The sequence below is a fragment of the Apteryx mantelli genome, chromosome 1 (genome assembly GCF_036417845.1).
Source record: "Apteryx mantelli isolate bAptMan1 chromosome 1, bAptMan1.hap1, whole genome shotgun sequence".
Lineage (NCBI taxonomy): Eukaryota > Metazoa > Chordata > Aves > Apterygiformes > Apterygidae > Apteryx > Apteryx mantelli.
The window spans coordinates 172,932,302-172,952,492 of NC_089978.1; the positions used below are offsets into that span (position 1 = coordinate 172,932,302).

The following is a 20,191-nucleotide window of genomic DNA, read 5'->3' on the forward strand; positions in this document are numbered from 1 at the left end:
TCTCCTTCTATAATACAATTAGACAAGAAAGTCAAGTTCTAATTTGTGTTTTTTGTTTTTTTTTTTCCTGCAAGTGTGTATCCAGTCCTAACAGTTTTGCAGAAAAACTTGACTGTAAGTCTGGAATATAAGTGTGATTTAATGACTAACACCATAAGGCAAACAAAAAGAACAAAATTTATTCTTTTTATTTTTATTTGGATGTCTGAGTCTTGAGCTTACAATTCTTAAGGCATTATGGTTCCTAACAGCACTATGATAAAATGACAGGTAATAATGTAATAAATAACCTAGGAAATTAAAGAAATTTCACCAGGTCAGTAGACTGACTTTTCAGTGTAAACCCCAAAGGTCGCACGCATCATTAGAGATTTGACGTCAGGTAAGAATACCATCTCCTGCTGGCAAATCAGATGTATTATGGCAGAGAACAATTTGCTGATCATTTTACAGTTCACCTCTAACTTTGACAAGACTGTCTCTTCAAACTGTTCTCCTAAACTAAGAAGGGCAGGCTTAAGGATAGCAACTCCACAGCACAATCTCCTGAGGTTCTTACACAATCATACTACTTCAGAAGACTGGGCTTTATTCCCCCCAGTCATGGCAAAAATCATAAGCTTTGGTACCCTCGAGAAAAACAGCCCTACACTGGTTCCTACCTGATTGCCACACACTCCCTGTGCAATTTGTCCATGTATATTTTGACAAGAGCATGCCAACAAGTGTTCCAAAATCTTCCTGAATTGTGAATCCTCCTTTTTGTTTCCGGGAGTAAATATTTGAGGCAGAAACCAGGCCAGAGGGAGGTAAATGGCCAAACTCCCACTGACTTCAACTGAGCCAGCATCTATTCCTGTCATATGGTGATTTTTGTTTTTCTTACTACACTAATATCAGAGGTGTTTCAGAAAGAGCTAAGCCAGCCTTGGAGCAAAGCTTGGCCTTTTTTTTCCTCTCTGAGCACCACTTAAACTACTGGTTATGACAGGATGGTCTGTAGGTATTACCACAGTGAACTATATAATAATAAACATAACAGGGTCAATGTTTACAGAGGAAACCTCGTGACACATATGAAGTCACGGGGACAAGGGAAAAGTCTTTATCCCAGGAAAATGAGGATGGAAGCTACTTTTTCTCTTATCCATGGAAAATTGCTATGAACCCTCTGGTCCTGATTAAATGGTGTCTTTGATATCAGATTTATTTGATCCTCTTTATTTTCTCCTTCTTTCTTGCCTTTTTTCCTGCCTCTCAGCACCCATACCAAGTCATCCTGAAAGCTGTGTATTGGTATACTCAGCATTTTTTACTGAGATTTGGTGACGTACTTCAACCTTTTTTTCTTGTTTTTGTAAATTTATTTTAAAAGAAGTATTCTTTTTCCACTCCAAAATTGAATGGAAACATGGAAGAAGGTGGATTTTTGAAAGAAGCATCGATTCCTGTGGCTCCATTCAAGTATTGCCCTAAGCTGTCACATTTCTTTCATCTGCCAAATAGCTCTGTACTAGCAGCACTGTAAGTGCCAGCTGTGGCCCAGGACTCAAGCACTTTCAGCACTTTAATGTTAACCCTAAATTTTCCCTCCTAGAATTTCTTGCTCTGCACAGAGTTTGTATACACAGTTATCCTCTAACAAGATGAATATAATGCCCTACAATGCCATTTGTGCTTTATTCAGGCTACTTAGTTCATGTGGCATGTTTTTGCCTAACATCCCTTTCTCAATAGCACTGCCTGCAGATGTTTTCCCTAGGTTTTTCTCCTCTAGTTCCTGTTTTCACTGACCTCTAAATTCCCCTGAGTTTTTTGGGTTTTTTTCTATTTTATTTTGATTTTAACTTTTGTTACAAGCAAACCATAAGGGGCACATTCAGAGGAAAGGAAACAAGAGAACTCCAAGGCTAGTAATTTCTTTCTCTAAGTCTTGCATATAATGGAGTTATTGTGAAGTGGAAAAGGAACACGTGGGTATGGCTTGCCAGGTGCTATGCTGCTATGTTATCCTCATCATTTGCTGTTGCTCTGGGAGACAGTAAAATTTCTCTGGCATATTAGGTGTTCTTTTTTTTCTTTACAGCTACACAACAGGGTGAAAAATAATGCAGGCTTAAAACAGCAAGAGCAGGGACTTACACAGCAGGTGTTTAAGTGGGAAATGATGTCTGGGTACAAAACCCATTGAAAACTACAGGCTTGTAATACATTCCCACCTTACACCACCATACATACATTGCCACCCCGAAATCATTATTTTTAAACATATCTTTGGTAGATACCATCATTTGTAAGTGAGAACACTTTTCTGAATGCTTGAATAAAGCAGCATTTTTATGTACTTCCCCGAGAAAACACAGACATAGTCAAGAGAAAACATAGCAAAGCAGAACAGATTAATCCTAGATAATTTCTGGTTCTGGTCAGGACCAGCAGTTCTGCTCTGAAGGAGTCTTAGCAATTCTGTTAACATCAACTAGTCACAGAATATTTACATTATAAATTCCAAAGAAATGTTGACTTAGGTATCTAAGAAAAAAAATCCATGATAAAATCATCAAAAAATAATGCAATTAGCAGTAATACATGCAGTTATTCTATTTATGAAAAAAACAATGAAAGACACTAATTTGCATGATTTAAGCTGTATCCTTCATCATAACTGTCCCAGTATTGTGCAGGTAGCTATATTATACTAAGGCTGGAAGATAGATCTACTTCCAAATTCATTCTTAGGAAACCACAACTGATGTGTCCTCGTGGCACATCTTATAATTCCGATTCAAATAAAAGAGAACTATAGCCCTAGCTTCCACTGGCAAATATACTTATTTTGGGAGAGGCTTATTGTGGGTGAAATATTCTGCTGAACTGTGAGTGACCTTTTCTACCTCCTTTCACAAATGTGGTGTTGCTAGCTAGCATGCAAAATTAAAACCAGATATGTACAGCTTTATGTATACTCTTGTGAAATGACCTACAGCCAAAATGCTGTTTGCTTCGCTCAGGATGAGCTGCAAAAGGAGTCCATTGGGGGAAAAAAAAAACATCAAATACAATTTTAAACTATCTTCTCACTTCTCTTTCAATTTTTATGACAGAGAGGTGCTGTCACAGACACTGACAAACTTCTCGACACTTTCTTAATGCTTCACTGATTCCTGAAAGTGTTAAATGCTCTTTTTTTCCTCCAGGAAACAGAAAAAAGTTTAATTACAAAAATATTAAGACTATATTAAAATACACTGAATGTTAACTGTATTATATGTAATATCAAAACTTGTGGTATAGCAGCAACTGCTTTCTTGTGTTTCTGTAAGCAATATGAAGAAGTTAGTGACCAAAGCTATTTATTAGTATTTATTAATATCTCTAGTAATAAAAATAAATAAGTAATGCTATCTATATCTGTACAGCCCCTTCTATCTCATTCATTGCACAAACATGTAACGCTGTAAATCTGATAGATAAGTAGATAGAAAGCAGCTGGAATGAAAAGACTCATTGTCATACTTGCCATATATGAAATCTCTTCCATTAGACACATGTCTATTTTGACATTAATGGGACTTTCTTCTCTCTTTTTATGTCATAGTTTGTTAAACGATAAGAGAGTTCGCAGTACTGCAAAATTTCCAAATCAGAGTACTATTAGAGGCATATGCAGACCACCTATTTCAGGTATCTAAGTGAGCTGTCATGGAAGCCTCTCTTCGCTGCCTGTTTAGAGGGTTACCTTGAATCTAGATATCATAATAGTTGACAGAACTAAATTAGGCTCCTACATATTAAGGACAATGAATATGGTCCATGATCCCTAACTTCAGGACTTGCAGTATGAGGCTTCAATTTTCAAATTGCTACTACAGTAAGAAACCCTTACTAAGTTACTTTAAGAAAAAAATAGGTTATATCTCTGCAAAAGCAAATATCAATAAGAAGACAGAAATCTAACAAGTGCAATCTGTAAGACTAACAGGATAGTGGTGATTATATATATATATATATTTATTAAGATAGGCGGTACCTTCACTGTATTCAGTCACAGAATTTTCTGCTTAGGAAAAACTAAATAGTATGTTTGTATGATGGTAGGTAAGGTATAAAAGTATCCTCAGAATAAAAAAAGCAATTACTTCTCTTCTTCTCCCCCTCAAAAACAAACATGCAAATAAAAGTGATAATGTTGTTAATTTTATGTGAATGACTTGTTTTTCACAGCTTTCAAGTGAAAGGATTGTACTTCGTCTTGGATACAGATTATGATTCTCATGGGTGTTAACAGAAGCTGCATGTATCTCAGCAACGAGATACCACCTGTAGTTGTTTTGCAGGTCTTGTTTATCTTTCACTGTTTCAAAAGCCCTCAATATGTTTATTTTAGTACTGTGTTGCGTTTTCTTCAGCTTACTTGGTTGACCATCAAAAAGATTTTATACGCTAGATAGATACACTATTTTTTTTTTAATGCTTCATTCTTAAAATAATTCCCCTAGTGGTCATCTGAGATCTTCTTCTTTATTACTCCACAGGCATTGATCCTTGTTAACAACAAAATCAGCAAAATAAGCCCAGCAGCTTTTGTTCCTCTGAAGAAACTGGAAAGACTTTATCTGTCCAAGAACAACCTGAAGGAACTTCCAGAAAACATGCCAAAGTCTCTTCAGGAGATACGTGCTCATGAGAACGAGATCTCCAAACTGAGGAAAACTGTCTTTAGTGGACTGAATCAAGTTATTGTTCTAGGTACGCGCATGAGAAATTATAAGTAAATCAACCCAGTGTACTGCAGAGTTTTCCAGATGTTGTTCTTAGTTCACATAGAGTGATTTTATGTGAAAAACCAAGAATTGCTCCAGTAAGTTATACCTCCAAATTAACTTTGACCTGGTAGGCACCTGAAGTCTAACAGATATAGATGCATATGCTGCAGCCCAGCTCACAAACATGTTTTGTTGGCAGAACTAGGCACCAATCCACTCAAGAGTTCAGGCATTGAAAATGGAGCTTTTCAGGGGATGAAGAGGCTCTCCTATATCCGTATTGCAGATACCAACATTACTAGCATCCCAAAAGGTAAGAACTTCAATGAATATTTGAGAGATTTGTGCAGGTAAAATATAGTCACTTCTAGTCAGCTGGAGTAACTTGAAAATAAAGAAGTAATTGAAGCCTTTTGCATCAGTCCCTAAAGTATTCATAATTTGACTTCTAGTAAAAGAGAGTGGTGGGTTTTTTTTCTGTTGGCTTTTACTGGTTTGGCAAATTTTATTTTTTCAGTATTAGAAGCTCCACAAGAGGTGCATTTTCAAAGGTAAACCTTTTAATGTCATTTTGCTTTTTTTGTCTCACAGCTGAAATATAAAGTCAAAGAATCTTTTTGCCCTCCAGCCCTACTTCACTAACCTGAACAACATTATACAGATATAAACACATGTAGTGGGTTTGAGCCAAAAGACCATTCCTGCACAAAACAAAAACATTTGTTTTTTTAAAAGTACTTCATTTTAAATTACTACAAAATAAAAACATCTTCAATATAACCTATTCAAAAGGAAAGAAATACAAAATGTTTCTGACCTAGAGGAAATTATAGTCAATTTATTCATACTTTAGCCAACAGATTGTTTTGAAATAGCACTACCTTTTTGAAAGCTAATATTAGCTGTTATTTCTTTCTTCCCACATTTCCTGTTTTGGCTGTTCTTTTGGGGGACCTCAGACAATGAAAATATTTTGTTCCATTTTTTTTCCTGATAAATTTTCAGACTAGTGAGTGCTCTACCTAAGATATGGTTAAAATTATTTTCCCTTATCTTTATAATCTCATCTGCTGCTAGTGTTATTTTTTGTATATTTATATAGGACTGAAATGTTTGTAGATTTACGCATGTGGATAACCTGGATAAAATGAAGACTCTTTCTCTTATGCTATTGTATATGTCCCATTTATATAATCATGAAGACTAAAATTAATATCTGTGAAGAATTTCATTTAGCTATTTTTTAAGAATTGTGTTGTATGATGACCTTAGAAACTAGGTTGTTTTTCAACAAATAAACAAATAAACAAGTAACAAATAAATTGTCACTTGAAAAATTGTTGTTTTCAGGTTTCCCTAATTGTGAAAGTTCTTTGTTTAAATGAAATAATTTTCAACATACAAATTAAAGAATTTCTATCTCTTTATTGATGATATTTCAGTCTTTAGTAATTCATGGCATTGAGTCTCAGTATAACACAAGTCAAGACCACTAAAAAAAACCCAAAAAATCCAGTTTTACCAAAAGTAATTTGATGATATTCTCTATTTCAGGGCTTCCTCCATCCCTTACTGAACTTCACCTTGATGGCAACAAAATCAACAAAATTGATGCTGACAGTCTGTCTGGACTCACCAACTTGGCTAAGTAAGGATTTGTTTCCTCTGATCACATACAAATATTAGTTGAAACCATAACTACTACACATACAATTAGAAAATATTCTAGGATTCACGATCATGATTATCTTTAAAGTAATACAAGTTAGCAGGAAAAGTTTCTGAGGACTTGCATGCTGACTTAGCAAAATGAAGTACATCTTATCTAACCACACTTTACAACTATGTTCAATTACGAATGATGTATGTCAACAACAAAGATGTCTTTGTTTTTTAAGAATATTTTATAAAGAAATTATAATTTGATCAAATATGTCGTATTTTTTCATTGTATTTCCATGGATTGTTTATGGAGTTTTTATGTGACATTGCATTGCTTATGGGGGAAAAAACACTAAGGGACCAGAACTGCTCTTAACAGTATTTCCTCTGTTTCTCAGAAAAGGCAAGTGTTCAATGAGTCCAATAATATGACAAAAAAGAATCATACAATATATGTGAAAAGGTGTGATTGCACCTCAAGGGTAATTGTAACTTGGTAATCTGTAAATATTGTGTTGAATAATTTTTTCTAACTGTAGGAAAATGTAAGAATTACTGAAAAGCAGCCATAGACATACAGTATTATTCATGAATTAGTTCATGTTAAATAGCATGCTAAAACAATAATATGGGACTGTAATAAATGGCATTTTAATACTATGATACTTTACAATATTTCTATGAAAATGGAATCTTCATTGATCTGAAAGATTGTCCTATTCAGATTCCTGGATCTTCATCTTAATCATTCTGATTGTCATGATGAAGGCAGAGAAGAGATATCAGTGAAAGATTATCAGCCAACAGGAGTTAAATTTACTGCTGTTTATAGTAGGTTGGACAAAAATTTAGCGCAATGAAGTATATTTATTCATTCAGTATAACATATGTATAATTTATACAAATCTGCATATTTTGAATGTAGCAGTTCCAAGTGATAAGCGTTAGAAAAGCTTTCTAGAGCTTGCAAAGTAAAGCATTTCAATACATGCCTGATGTTCAGATTTGATCGCAGATTCATCCTTGCTCAAAAAAAAAAAGGGTTTGCTCCTGGATTTTCATGAAAAAAGAAAAATCCTGTAATTGCAGATGAGGGACTATGAAGCAGTAATTGTTAACAATAGCAGCTTAGTATAAAATGTAACATTCTCCACAGACATGATAAAGAAACCTTCCAAAACTAAAACAAGATTGTAATTACTTAGATAGAGAATATCATTTCCTGGACTGTGGGTAGGTCAGTTGTCCTGGGGATAATCGAATTTTGCTGCTGTTTCACATTAATCCTTGGAAAACAATACAGACACCACCACATGGACAACATTGTTGGAATTCCTTCTTAAAACATAAAGTTGCATGTACCAAGTGCTGATGGGTTATTAAAAATATTTAAATGTGGGCTGCTCCTGTTGTGACTATATTAAACTGAGGAGCAAGATAGTGTTGATTGTGGTGTGATTGTGTGGAGCTGCTCAGAGAGGGCACCAACTTTTAAATAACCCATGCTCAATCAGGCAACCTAAATACAGTTGGAAATCCTCTTCTGAAAAGCTGAAAAATAAGGCAGAGTGCAGATTTGTTGAAAAAAGAGTGTGTTAGAAGTGACAGAACAGATAGATGAATAAAGGAAGGAGCAACGGGAGTCACTCTCCAGAACAGCATGTGGGATGAATTTACGGGTCAGTATGCTTTACCTTACTGCTTCACCAGTCCACAGAAACAAACTATCCAAAAAATAGTTTTTATTTATTCGTCTAAGACTTCAGGAACACCGGCATGGGATCAGAGCACTCTCCTCCTGGGTTGTGCCAGCACTGCCCAGCAGTGTAGTGGCTGCCCTAAAGCACAGTTAGCCTTTGGGGAACAGGTTAGTTTATTGACTGTCTGTGCTAGGATGTTTTGAACTGTAAACTGCTCCATACAAGAACTCAGTGTAGATCTGCAGTTTATTTATTCACTTTCGGATTCTTGACTTTTAGTAGACCAGCAATATTTGTCCCTTTTTTGGTTGTTTGTTTTCCTCATAAAATTACCTCTAAGCCCTTCAAAAGTCTTCGCGTAGTGCTGCAGTGGAAAAAAAAAAATCTCTTGAATGTAGACTGAACAAAGTCTCTACTGGTTTAATGCAGGAAGGAGGTCCCCAGGAGGATATACATATTACACAGCTGATGTTAATGAAGTCTAGAGTCTACCAAAGTTTATTAAAGTTTACTTAAAAGATCTAGCTACATACAGCGGAAGTTGCATCAAGTTCTGTATAATGATGATGTTCAGCTGCATGAAGTTTGTTAAAGTGCATATGATGAAATGCATATATATATAAAATATATACACTTTTTTATATATGCATAATAAATATATATATAATATGCAAGTGTCATTTTCCAGCTTCCTCCTTTTTTAATCCCATGAGGAAAAGAAAGAAGATGGAGACCATATTCTTTCCTAGCACTCTTAATCAACCTGTATTTTAAACACTAATATTTTCTTGTTTCATTTATAAACATAGCTGCGAGTAACTGAGAGTTCATTTGGGTTCTCTTGTAACACATTTAGATGAAATGCAATTATACATAATTTCACTGCTTGTGAGAGATCCATTTTTATTCGTACTCTTCCAGTTTTTACTCTTTCCCTAAAAGACTTTTTCCTTGCAAGAACTATTCCAGAGTTGGATCTTGTCCATCCTTATGATGAGCAAGGAGGTTACTTTTGTCTCAACAGACCAATATCAAAGCCAAACCTGTGTTTCTCATGCTCTGCTCTTCTCCTTAGGTGTGACACATCTGCTAATAGACCTGAATATCTAGTGAAATTATATTCTCATGTATGTCCACCAAGAATTTATACAATTGTCTGCCAAAATGTTTTTTCTTGATCCTTCTAAAAACACTCCGTATGAGTACACAAGTCCTTTGTAGGAGTTCTATATGTCTCCAGACCAAATTGCACATGTAGGATCAAATCCCCCAAGCTTTACTAAATCTTGATGGACTGTACTCAAAAGGATTTTGTTCTAATAACTTTTAAATGGGAGTCATGAAAATTATTCCATGACCAAATTTTTAGTAAGGATATGAGATAATGCGAACTGCATTTCTGAGTGAAGTAAATCCCTACTGATGTCAGTGGGAGATCTCATTAAGCTCTCATATGTCCTTTACTAGTTTAATAACATTTCAATGTTTAAATAAGTATGATTATGACTTTGTGTTATATAATACTAGTCATCAAGGATATTTCTTTGACTATTTATTTTTTAAAGGCAATATATAAAATGTGCTTCCATTCTTGGATGAAATTATTTCTGGAAACATCTATGCCATAAAGACCAAATAGGAGTTTTTAGCTCTGTGATTTTATACTAGGTCCAGATTATGGCTTCTGAAACCGGCACAAACCACAAAGAATTACAGGTGGTAGATTATTGTGAATCAGACTTTCTCGAAAAGGATTAATCCATAGCAAATTATGTTATCATCAAGATTCTGATTACTTTTATCAAATTCTTTATTAGATTCAGTAATTAATAAATCTCAGAGCATTTTTTTTCCTGGAAATTAAAAATGATTGCTTAAAGAAAAAAGATAAAGCAAGCTATATGAAGTAGGTTTAGCCTTTATAGAAATAGTTTCTCAAAGGACAACACTTCTGCTGACAGCTCCTGCAGTATAACTACTGAATTCCTCACTGCAGCACAGAATATTGTAACTTATGTTATGAGTTAGTCTTGAGAAGATTCAATAGCTTGGTGACTGCAGATTTGAATAGTATTAGCACAGAAATACACAGGTAGGACCAGGTTTTACAAGTTGGACATAAATTATTCCAATAAGCCCAGAATGTGCATGTATAAATCAGGAAGAATGATTTTCTGGTTAAAGCTCTGGAAACCAGGATAAATGTGTGCACATCCCATTCCTGTGTGCTGCTGAGCAGATCGTCATGTATGACTCAGTTCCAGCTTCCAGTCTGTAAAACGGCTATGTCAATATCTTAGGAAGTTGTGGGGAAGATTTAAAATTAACTGTTCTGGTGAGCCTGGGTCAAGTAGTTTAACAAAGAAAGTTACAGCCAGTATTCCTCCTGTCATGCAAGAAACGTATTCAGCTTTTAAAGAAAGACTGGTACCTACTGCGGTACACAGTGCATCTTACAGTGACATTAGTCACTGAAATATAAAAGTATGAAGTGAAGTGCCATGAACACAAATTGAATCATGTCATGGTAATTATGATAGTTCACATCAGATGTCAAATTTATTTAAATATACTTATCTAAACTAGTTCTCCATAGTAGCTCTGAATTTCATGAATAATTCTGCAAATTAGCCTAATCTATAGTACAGCAGTAGTGTTTAGAAGCAATTATGCTATGAAAGATGATTATCTGGTTTAACATCATTTTTGGTTTTTTGGCTTTTTTCAGACTGGGTCTTAGTTTCAACAGTATTTCTTCAGTTGAAAATGGCTCTCTTAACAATGTACCTCATCTGAGAGAGCTTCATTTGAATAACAATGAACTTCCCAGAGTACCTGGTGGGCTGGGTGAGCACAAATATATCCAGGTAAGGTTTGTCAAACTGCCTCATAGGGCAATGTTTGAAAGATTCTGAATGATATTTCTATGGCTATTTGATTTTGAACAAAATACACAGTATTTGTGCAAAAGGCAACCTGATGCAAGTTTTATAAACCACCGAATATGCATTGAAAAGTTGAAAAGAACAGGAGGACTCCTATTCTATGCTGATTTATGTGGGGGGGGGGCATAGAGGTATATAGATTTGTAGGTGTGCATTTGTATCTCTGTGTTGTCTGTGGGCATACAACAAATGTGAAATTATTTGTGCATTTTTCTTCCTTCTTTGCTCAGGAAACCTTCTTTCTACGAACATTTCTTCACTTGCAATTGTTTTAGCTCTACTTAGTGGCATTTTTCAAACTTTCCCAAGAACTTTCCCCTTGGTATCCCACAAAATTATGCGTTCTGCGGGGCAAAGAGAGGCAATATGTGTTTCACACCAGCAATGTTTTTAAAGTCTATGTGACTGAATAGCTGGAAATATGGTCCTCTTGGAATCAATTATAATCTGACCTCACTGGAAGTAAGATTTTATTGGAAAGAAAGCTCCCAAAGAATGAAGACTCCCAAATATAAATCACCACTTGCATGTAGCTTGGGAAAGTTCATCAGAACTGGTGACCTTGGAGCAAAGTAATATCCATCAGCTCATTTAAATCATCATTAGTGATTGTTTTGGCTCTGAGTCCTATACAGTTGCACTCATGAGAATGAAATTAGAGTTTGAGAGAAACCAATTAGCACCAAGTAGATCCTTTATATATTGCACATGCTTCTGAATCACAGCACTATATTAATATTTTCACATCTATGACTCTTGTTTCAATTACAGTATGATCAAATAGTATGATCAATAATATTACTGAATTCCCTTGCACAATTTCTACTTTTCTCTATAAATTTTTCTCTATACATTATTTCAAATTGGGTATAATCTTCATAGTTCACAAAATAAGCAGAATAAAGCATATGTTTGAGAAAACTGACATGTTACTCTACATGGTATTGTACAATACTTACCAACTATTTGATGTCAAATGATTTATGTTCTTTACACTGTTTAGCACTATTACTCACTTACATGCTTCTATACGTTCCAGGTAGTCTATCTTCATAATAACAAAATTGCTTCGATTGGTATCAACGACTTTTGCCCTCTTGGCTACAACACCAAAAAGGCTACCTACTCTGGTGTGAGTCTTTTTAGCAACCCTGTGCAATACTGGGAAATCCAGCCCTCTGCTTTCCGATGCATCCATGAACGCTCTGCGGTACAGATTGGAAATTACAAATAGATTTCTAAAGATGGGGTTCGGTTGTATTTCAGCTAAAGTACCTGTTGTAATAGGCCTGTTTAAAAATTGTTTCTAGAATTAAAGCCAAATACCAGAAACTTCACTATAAAGTGGAGATGATCCACTAATGTTAAAGAAATGAATCATTACAGATGTACAAGATCAAGCATACCACCAAAAAGAATTGCCAACTATGCTTTAATCTGATTTATTTCAGCCTTCTTTTCCAGCATGCTTTCTGTGGTATTTATCAGTTTGCTGAATGCTACAGGTTCTCAGATTCCACTATATATGAGATTCAGGGTAAATATTTGTCGAGCTATGATATATATATAAAAAAAAAAAAGATAGCAGTTGAGGGTATTTTTATAGCCACATAAGAAAAATGGTAGAGGAAAAAAGATGACTCTCAACCTATTCTTTATTCTTGGGGAGAGTTAGCCCCTTTAAACTTACTTCAAGCCCTGGAAGTTTAAAAATATCCACTATAACAGTAAGCTAATTCTGAATGTATCTATTTAGCAGAGGCCAATAAAGTTGTTGCTAATGTCATTATTTGGGGAAAAATAAAATAAAGTCATATTGTACACATACTTCTTTTAAGTTTGCCATTCTTCTTGAGCAATGATATTCAGAATTAGGCTAACATAATCCTATTGAACAAAATAAAGAATAGTTTGCAGTACAAAACATTTAACCTATGTCTGGATCTCACTAATTAAATTTCTCTAGAAAAAATCCCTCTCGCCTTAGTCACAAGAGCAGTTCCACTGGTTTCAGTGAGACTACATTGCAGAGTAAGGTATTAGGGTTTAGCCATCAGTACCAATCCATGTATATATCTAAACCAAAAATAACAGCAGTTCACTGTTCACTTGTTCTGCAATGTATATTGGTCTGCATTCCTTACTGTTCTCAGTATTTAAACTATGTTTCTAATTGCCAAGTAGAAATATGCAGGTTCCCCATCTGAAGAATTTGTGGGATTTAGATTATAAGCAAAATCATAGCTATAGTGAAATATGAGGTGAAATAACTACAAGGCCTGGCTGAAAGTTGCTGGGACATCATTCATAGAAGTGTCTTCTCAGAAGGATTTGAAAGCCCTCTGCAAATTGGGATTCTTCAACCCCTACCAGTGGGTAGTAAGCACATCAAAGGTAGGCTGCACATTTCTACTGTCAACCTACAAAGTTAAACATATGCTCAGTCCAAATGTCACACTAAAATAATCTTCTGCAGCCTCTTAATTCTCCAAAGTCAATCTCTCTAATTTGTAAAACTTGTATGTCATTTATATTAAAGAATACTGTAATACAGGCAAACTCCAGAGTGTTTGTCTTTATTTTCTGTTTTGATAGCATAACATAGTGTGTCAGAACTTTAATTATGATTAAGCCCAGAAAAATGAATATCTTTGGCATAGCAATGGTTAAAATAAGAACAAGTTATGTTAAAGTTCTCTTCCCATGCAAAACAGAAAAATAACATTTCCATGCTTAACACAGTTTTTTTTTTATTAAAAAAATATATTTTCTTCATAATTGTCATTTTTTTAGGCAGTAAATAGTTGGAAACGATAGTAAATCACTATAGTCATAAAATACACAGTGTCATTGCACCTTTATTTGATATCTTTTTTATATATGTCAAGAATGAGTTCTCCCTATTTACATCTGATTTTTCTTCTGGTTTTCTCATGTTGGGGGTGTTATTTTAAAATAAAACTAACAGTACATGACATCATTTTGTCACTGGAGGAAAAAAAAACAAAAACCAAAAGCAGCAGTTAGATCTTTTTGTTTCTTTCATTCTTGGTTGGATATCTGATATTATTCACAGGGAGAGGTCATGCAGAAAGCTATGCACTGCACTCAGTAGAGTACAGAGGCATTTTTTTAGCTAGAAAGACTCCACATAGTTTATATGTACATAGTTCAAATTAACAGATCCAACTTATATAAGAAGAGATTTATATAACAAATAATACTTATTACAGAAAACTCCGTATAAACATATGTACACACCCTCCATGGCTTTAGAATCTCTGCAGAATAAGGCTTTTCTTTCAAACCAGAATCAACAATAAGTCCAGAAGAAAATGTCCTAGCCTGGTCCTCCTCTGTCCATGTAATACCCATGGTATGTCCCCATACCAAACATGCCTGCCCTTTGTGTTAAAACACAACCTATTCCTCATAAAATACATTCCCTGCTAACAAGTAAGGGCTGCAAACATAATGAGACTTTCCTGATTCCCAGATCTATGCAATAAAATTGTATAAAGAAATCCTGTAATATGAGACCACAACAAGCTCATGACAAAAGTGTAAAAACACTCTTGGTTTTCTATAAATTGTGAAGCCATACCTACAATGTCTAACTGACTGGACCCTCTCCTAAGTGAGTCCAACCCACACATACAGTATTACAGACACAGCAACTACAAAGACTTCAAAGCAGTGGGAAGCCCAATACTTTTAAAACTGTTTTTCATATAAATACAGAACAGATGGTGCTTCCACTGGAAAAAAAAAAAAAAGAAAGAAAAAAAAAAGAAAGGAAAAGAAAAGAACAAATGCAAAAAAAATGTAAACAGTTGGGCAGAAAGGAATAAGAAAGAGGGTTAAAGTAGGAAGCCTTTAGGCCCAACAGTGCATCCCCAATCCCTCCATAAAGTATGAAAAGTGTAAAAAAACATAAAATAACCTGTAGGATTTGAATCAAACCCATAAAAGAATAAAATTCTGGTCTCCGTGATGCAACCTAAGGCATCTCTGCCCTTCCTGCAACCCTGGGCCACTGAAGAGTCACTACAGGCAAAGAGTGCGACCATCTCTTGGGAGCACTACGAAACTATGGATGTGGGAATAGGCATTCCTAGGGAGCCTATGATGAGGCATATCCATATAATTTGCAAATTTAAGCTGGTTGAAACAGGAGATATGAGAAGAAAAAGGCATAGCAACAGATCGTCAGCTGCTAGAACATCAGAAGAATTTAACTGACTTGCAGAAGCTTCTTATTTCTTCCGCTGAATATAGTTACCATAAAAAAAATCATACTAAAATAATAGCCATTGCTTGCCTTTGCTTTTGAAGACAGCTTTGCTCATAACAATTATTCTAATTCCATCCTTTCTGTGATAAAGAAGCCAGAGTAATAAAATTAGAGAGGAAAATGTCTTTTCTGCCATCTTTAGTTAACAATGCCTAAGATTCATCACCCTCCTTAGGAATATGCCCAAATGAAAGTTTGGACTTCACTTTCTCCCATTTAAAGAGCTTTTCAGAAGTAAGGCCAAAATTTTCTGCTATTTTGTGATATCTAAATGTGTCATTTTTCCTCCATTCATAAACTTTATTACAATGTCAATTAAAATCCCCGTGCGAAGTTTTTAACTGAAGAAAATAGTCCCTTTCTGTTTTCTCACTGAATTGACTAAATAAGTTCGGAAATGAAAATGATGTTTTGAATTAGTAATGCTTTTTAACCTTCATAATGCCTAGTTCAGTTTGGATGCAATACTGTAAACTTATTCTTTTGCTTTTGTAGTGTCCTTCACACTTCTTTTTTCATTAATGACACCTCTCAGATTTAGGCTTTTCCAAAAGTATGTACAGAATTTTTGTTAGCAAAGCCAAATATTCCTGAAGAATGCTATTTTTCAAGACCTGTCTACAAAAGCTCCAGATAAATTAGACCCTTCATATATTCTTGGCTTTTAAGGCCAGAAGGGGGTGGCTGGTTTCGCTTAAAGTGCACCAGGTCAGGTACAGAGATCATAAACTTGATTGCTGTTGCATAAACAACATCATTTCTGGTTTGATTCTAAGGAAATGATCATCCCTTAGTTAACTAGAGACAAATCCAGATACTACCCAGACTATTTTACTCTGATTTCCAGGCCTATAGATCCTCCTCAGTTGCCTCCTTAGACTGCTACTCAAATCTTCCAAACAGCATCTGGCAAGAGCTCTCTGGCCCATAATCTGACTTTTCTGACCTACTGGTGAACCATGATGTTATAATCTCTTTCCATCTATGTTTGTTACCTTTTTTTAAAATGTATAGTATTATCTAATTCAGATTAGTATATACAAATTAGCAGAAAGATGAAGAACTAAGTTTCTGTTTGAGAATAGCATTAATTTCATGCATCTATAATATCACACACAAAACTGGAAAAGATTACAAAAGACTTTCTGATCCCACCACTACACTGAAGTGCCATCTAGTGTCACTGAGGCATAGTAACAAAGTTACTGTTCATTAATTGTGAAACCAGAATGAAAAAAGAAGTTCTTGAGGCTTTATGGAAAGAGGCTACATGAATTCACATAGTTATTCTGCCGTGTTTTGCTTTTTTTTAATCAGAGTGATTTTTTAAATCAGAGGGAACTCAGTCATGTTTTTGTATATCCACAGTCAAGTATTCTTGCATTGCACATGGATGTTTTTTGCTCATTTTTCTGAATATACACACTGCACTGAAGTCAGTTTTACTGCAGGAATTGACTGAGATCTCTGTCATTTTGTTTAAAAAGTGGCCATATTTTCCACAGTCATCACCAAGCTATTTCTAGGTGTTGGGTTTTTTTTTTCTCACAACTTTTTAATGAGAACAAAGTGGTTTTGTTGGCTCTAATTTTCTCAGTAGTTCAATAACGAGAAAGAGAAATTAAGGAGCATGTTGGTGATGAGCTTGCACAAGAGCAAACCTGGACTGTGAGATGGCCAATATGAAGCAACTCTTCAAAAAGAAATTGTGGAAACAAAAATACCTGATAAATTTTAGCATAAAATATCACACTAATAGCACAGAAGCAGTGGATCCCTATCCTCCAGCAGTTCCAACTGTAATAGAATATGGAGACTTGTGCATTCCCGGAAAAGTGGCAAAAACTGATGAACACAAACATATGAACTCATCAAAGGATATATTTAAAGTGACACAAACCAGCCTGTTGTATCCTGTCCTGCCACGACTCCAGTAGTTCAGTGCTCTTCACATACCATAAGTGCCGGAGGATCAGGCTGGATGCAAGTGCCCTCGAGGGCTTCTTCCCCTCCTATTCAACTCCACACTTTCTTTTCTGAGAGGCAGCAAAGATGTGGTATGAGTTTCTTCAAAACTCTCTTTTGTCAAGCTGTCCTCTTCCTCACTGTGTACATCACGCTCCTTGAAGGCTTGGGAGATCACCTCTATGTTGGTGTCTTAATTCAGCATATCTAGAAGACAAATTTTAATGCCCTGTCAGCAGCTGCTTAAACTGGAATTAAATTAACATCCATGTGTTGAAGAAAGAATGGAATGGGACAAAACTATGAAAAGTGCCATTCTTTTACCACTTTTTTATGTTTATGTACACATCTTTTCAGATTTTAACACACTGTAAGAGAATAAAATTAAGAAATGAACTAATCCCAGAATCGGAGATTCTGCTGAGTGAACGAAAAGCAAACACATTCAGACCTCTGACTTGACACCCAGGGCTGCAGCAAGCAACACAGAATGGCAAGCGGTGAAATTTTAGCAAATAACAAACGTTGCAGGCCTTGAGTCTGCAGCCATTAAGGCACATGAATAATTCCAATGACTTGAGTTAGATGAGCTGAAAGCTACAGATGTGCATTCAAATTGGAAGGGAAAACAAACAATGGATGCCGTCCATTGTTTAAATATGAAAAGCAGCTTTTAAACAAGCAAACAAAGAAACCTCTGTCCAGAACAGTCTGATCCAAACATTGTCTCAGTTACTGTCTTTGGCTCAAGTCCTGAAGAAGAGAAGACTGCATACAGGCAAATTATTATTTCTGGTGATAAAAGGTATGGTATTTTGCTTAGTTCCACAAATACACTTTGGAATTGGTACTTTTCATTGTTCTTACTGTTTGGCAGAATGGACGGTAGAAGACGTACTTCTCTTTTCTGTATAAATGTTTAAAATTTAGTAAACTTTCTATTTTAATATGTAACATGAAATCAAGGAAAACTTTAGTACTTTTTCCATATTTCTGAGTTATTGATTCAACAGCATTAAGATATATCATTTATTATATATCATATTTACACCTTTTATTCATTTTCAACTAATACATTGAAATATATATTATATTTGAGGGAAAGTAAGGTTTTGCCACTATTTTTACAAAATTCAAGTTCGGTCAAGTTGGATTATTGCTTCCAAATGAATAATTGAGACAAAATAGGCTAGTGCCTCTCCACACACCAACATTTTGAAAGTGTTCAAATTCCATTAATAAAAGCACGGAAAATAGGGGCCATGTGTCTGCTACTAAATGCATGTTAGAAGAGCCCTTTCAACCGGAAAGCTCAGAACCAGTTAAGCTAGTCATATAGTATTCTGCTGATGAATCCTTTAATCTTTTAATTTCAAGGTGTTGAATCTTTACAGGAATCAAAAGTTTATAAGCCAAATTCAAGAGTGCAGAAAATGTAATTTAAAAATTCATAAAACAAGCCTATCTTGACATGAAAGACAGAATCTTTCTATATAATGCTTTGCTGTGTTAAGAACTTTAGACAACTGAATTATTCACTTCTGAGAATAATCCTTCAGAGGTTTGTCCATGCACATCTTCTAATGTGTAAGGAGAAAGTGAATATGTTGCAATGAAGTCTTGAAACAAAGCAGTGTCTTTGAAATTTTGGCTAATGGAGAGCACTTTAAAGATTCCAAACCTCAGGCATTTTACTATTTCATAATACCATCACCAAAATTAAACAAAAAGTATTAACCTTTTGGGTATTTTTTTCTCTTCTCTCCCTTACTGTTCATTTCCAGCACCAAGCTCTTTAAAGTTGTGCCAATCATTTTTAATATCTAGTAGGAGTAACCACATGTACAGGTTACAGGGAGATACTCAAGACTCTGAATTCGTGTTGAACAGAGATCGTCAATTGGATTAAGTTTGGAAGAAGTAGGTAGGTGGGCTCCTCGCTGCTGTCAAAGAAAAGAATTACAGGTAAGTGGTAACATTTCCTTTGAATTTCATTGTCAGAATTCTGACTCACGGGGTTGTTGTGTTCCCCACATTTTAATTAGCGGGATTGTGCTCGGGCTATGGAAAAATACAGTTGCACAATGACTTTAGATTACTCTGCCGAGCTAAAACAAGAAAAAGAGAGTAAGAATAGAAAAGAGAGAAGACATGTCCCATCTTACCAAAGACCTGCAGTGCAGTGGAGGAAGCTGAGGATGTCTACTTAGCCCTCTCTTCTCCCTCCAAGTTCAGGTGAGAGAGAAGAAAAAAATAACTAGAACTTTATTAGCTAAAAGAGCTACACCCCTTTCTATTGAAGATGAAACACAAAGATTAGGTGGGAAGAAGGTGTGACAAGGGGGCTTTGTCTACCACACTGAGTGCCTTTGGTAGCTGTAACCATAGCACACTGCATCTTGCCTGCTCTCTAGTCACTCTGCTATCTGACAGACAGCTCCTGGGCTGGTATGGGAGTCTCCTAGGAGAGCACACATGGTAGGACACAAACATACTCATATCAGGGCCATGAGTACACCAAAAGACTCTAATTGCCCTGACCAGCCTCATCCAGGGCCTCCATGTATCCAGACATCTTCCACCTTCTGGCTCAGGAGCTGCATTTAACTCAGACCTTTGCCCTTTGCCCAAGCTGGTTGTCAGGGAGCAGCAAGCGTGGGCTGCTGTTCAAGCACAGGTGAGCCAGGAGTCATGCAAAGCAGGGCAGCAACCTCATCAGCAAGGTGCACAGTCCTGCAACACCTGATCATGAAGAGCATGGCTGCTTTGGTGATTGCAGCCAGAGCTGGCCAACAGTTCGGTGACAGGTCCATATGGAGGAGGCAGGTTCAAGGACAAGCTCAGAAGTCAAGTCAACAA

At 35.7% G+C, this 20,191-nt stretch overlaps 1 protein-coding gene across 1 annotated transcript in view; it reads left to right on the forward strand.

The window, feature by feature from the left end:
* Window positions 1-13,632, forward strand: part of DCN (decorin) — a 40,748-nt gene extending 27,116 nt beyond the window's left edge. The window contains exons 4-8 of the mRNA XM_013947576.2: window positions 4,536-4,749; window positions 4,966-5,079; window positions 6,321-6,414; window positions 10,857-10,995; window positions 12,113-13,632. Of these exons, the coding sequence (XP_013803030.1) occupies window positions 4,536-4,749; window positions 4,966-5,079; window positions 6,321-6,414; window positions 10,857-10,995; window positions 12,113-12,307 (756 nt within the window). The 3' untranslated portion in view covers window positions 12,308-13,632. The remainder of the gene's footprint in view (window positions 1-4,535; window positions 4,750-4,965; window positions 5,080-6,320; window positions 6,415-10,856; window positions 10,996-12,112) is intronic.
* Window positions 13,633-20,191: the final 6,559 nt, after the last annotated feature.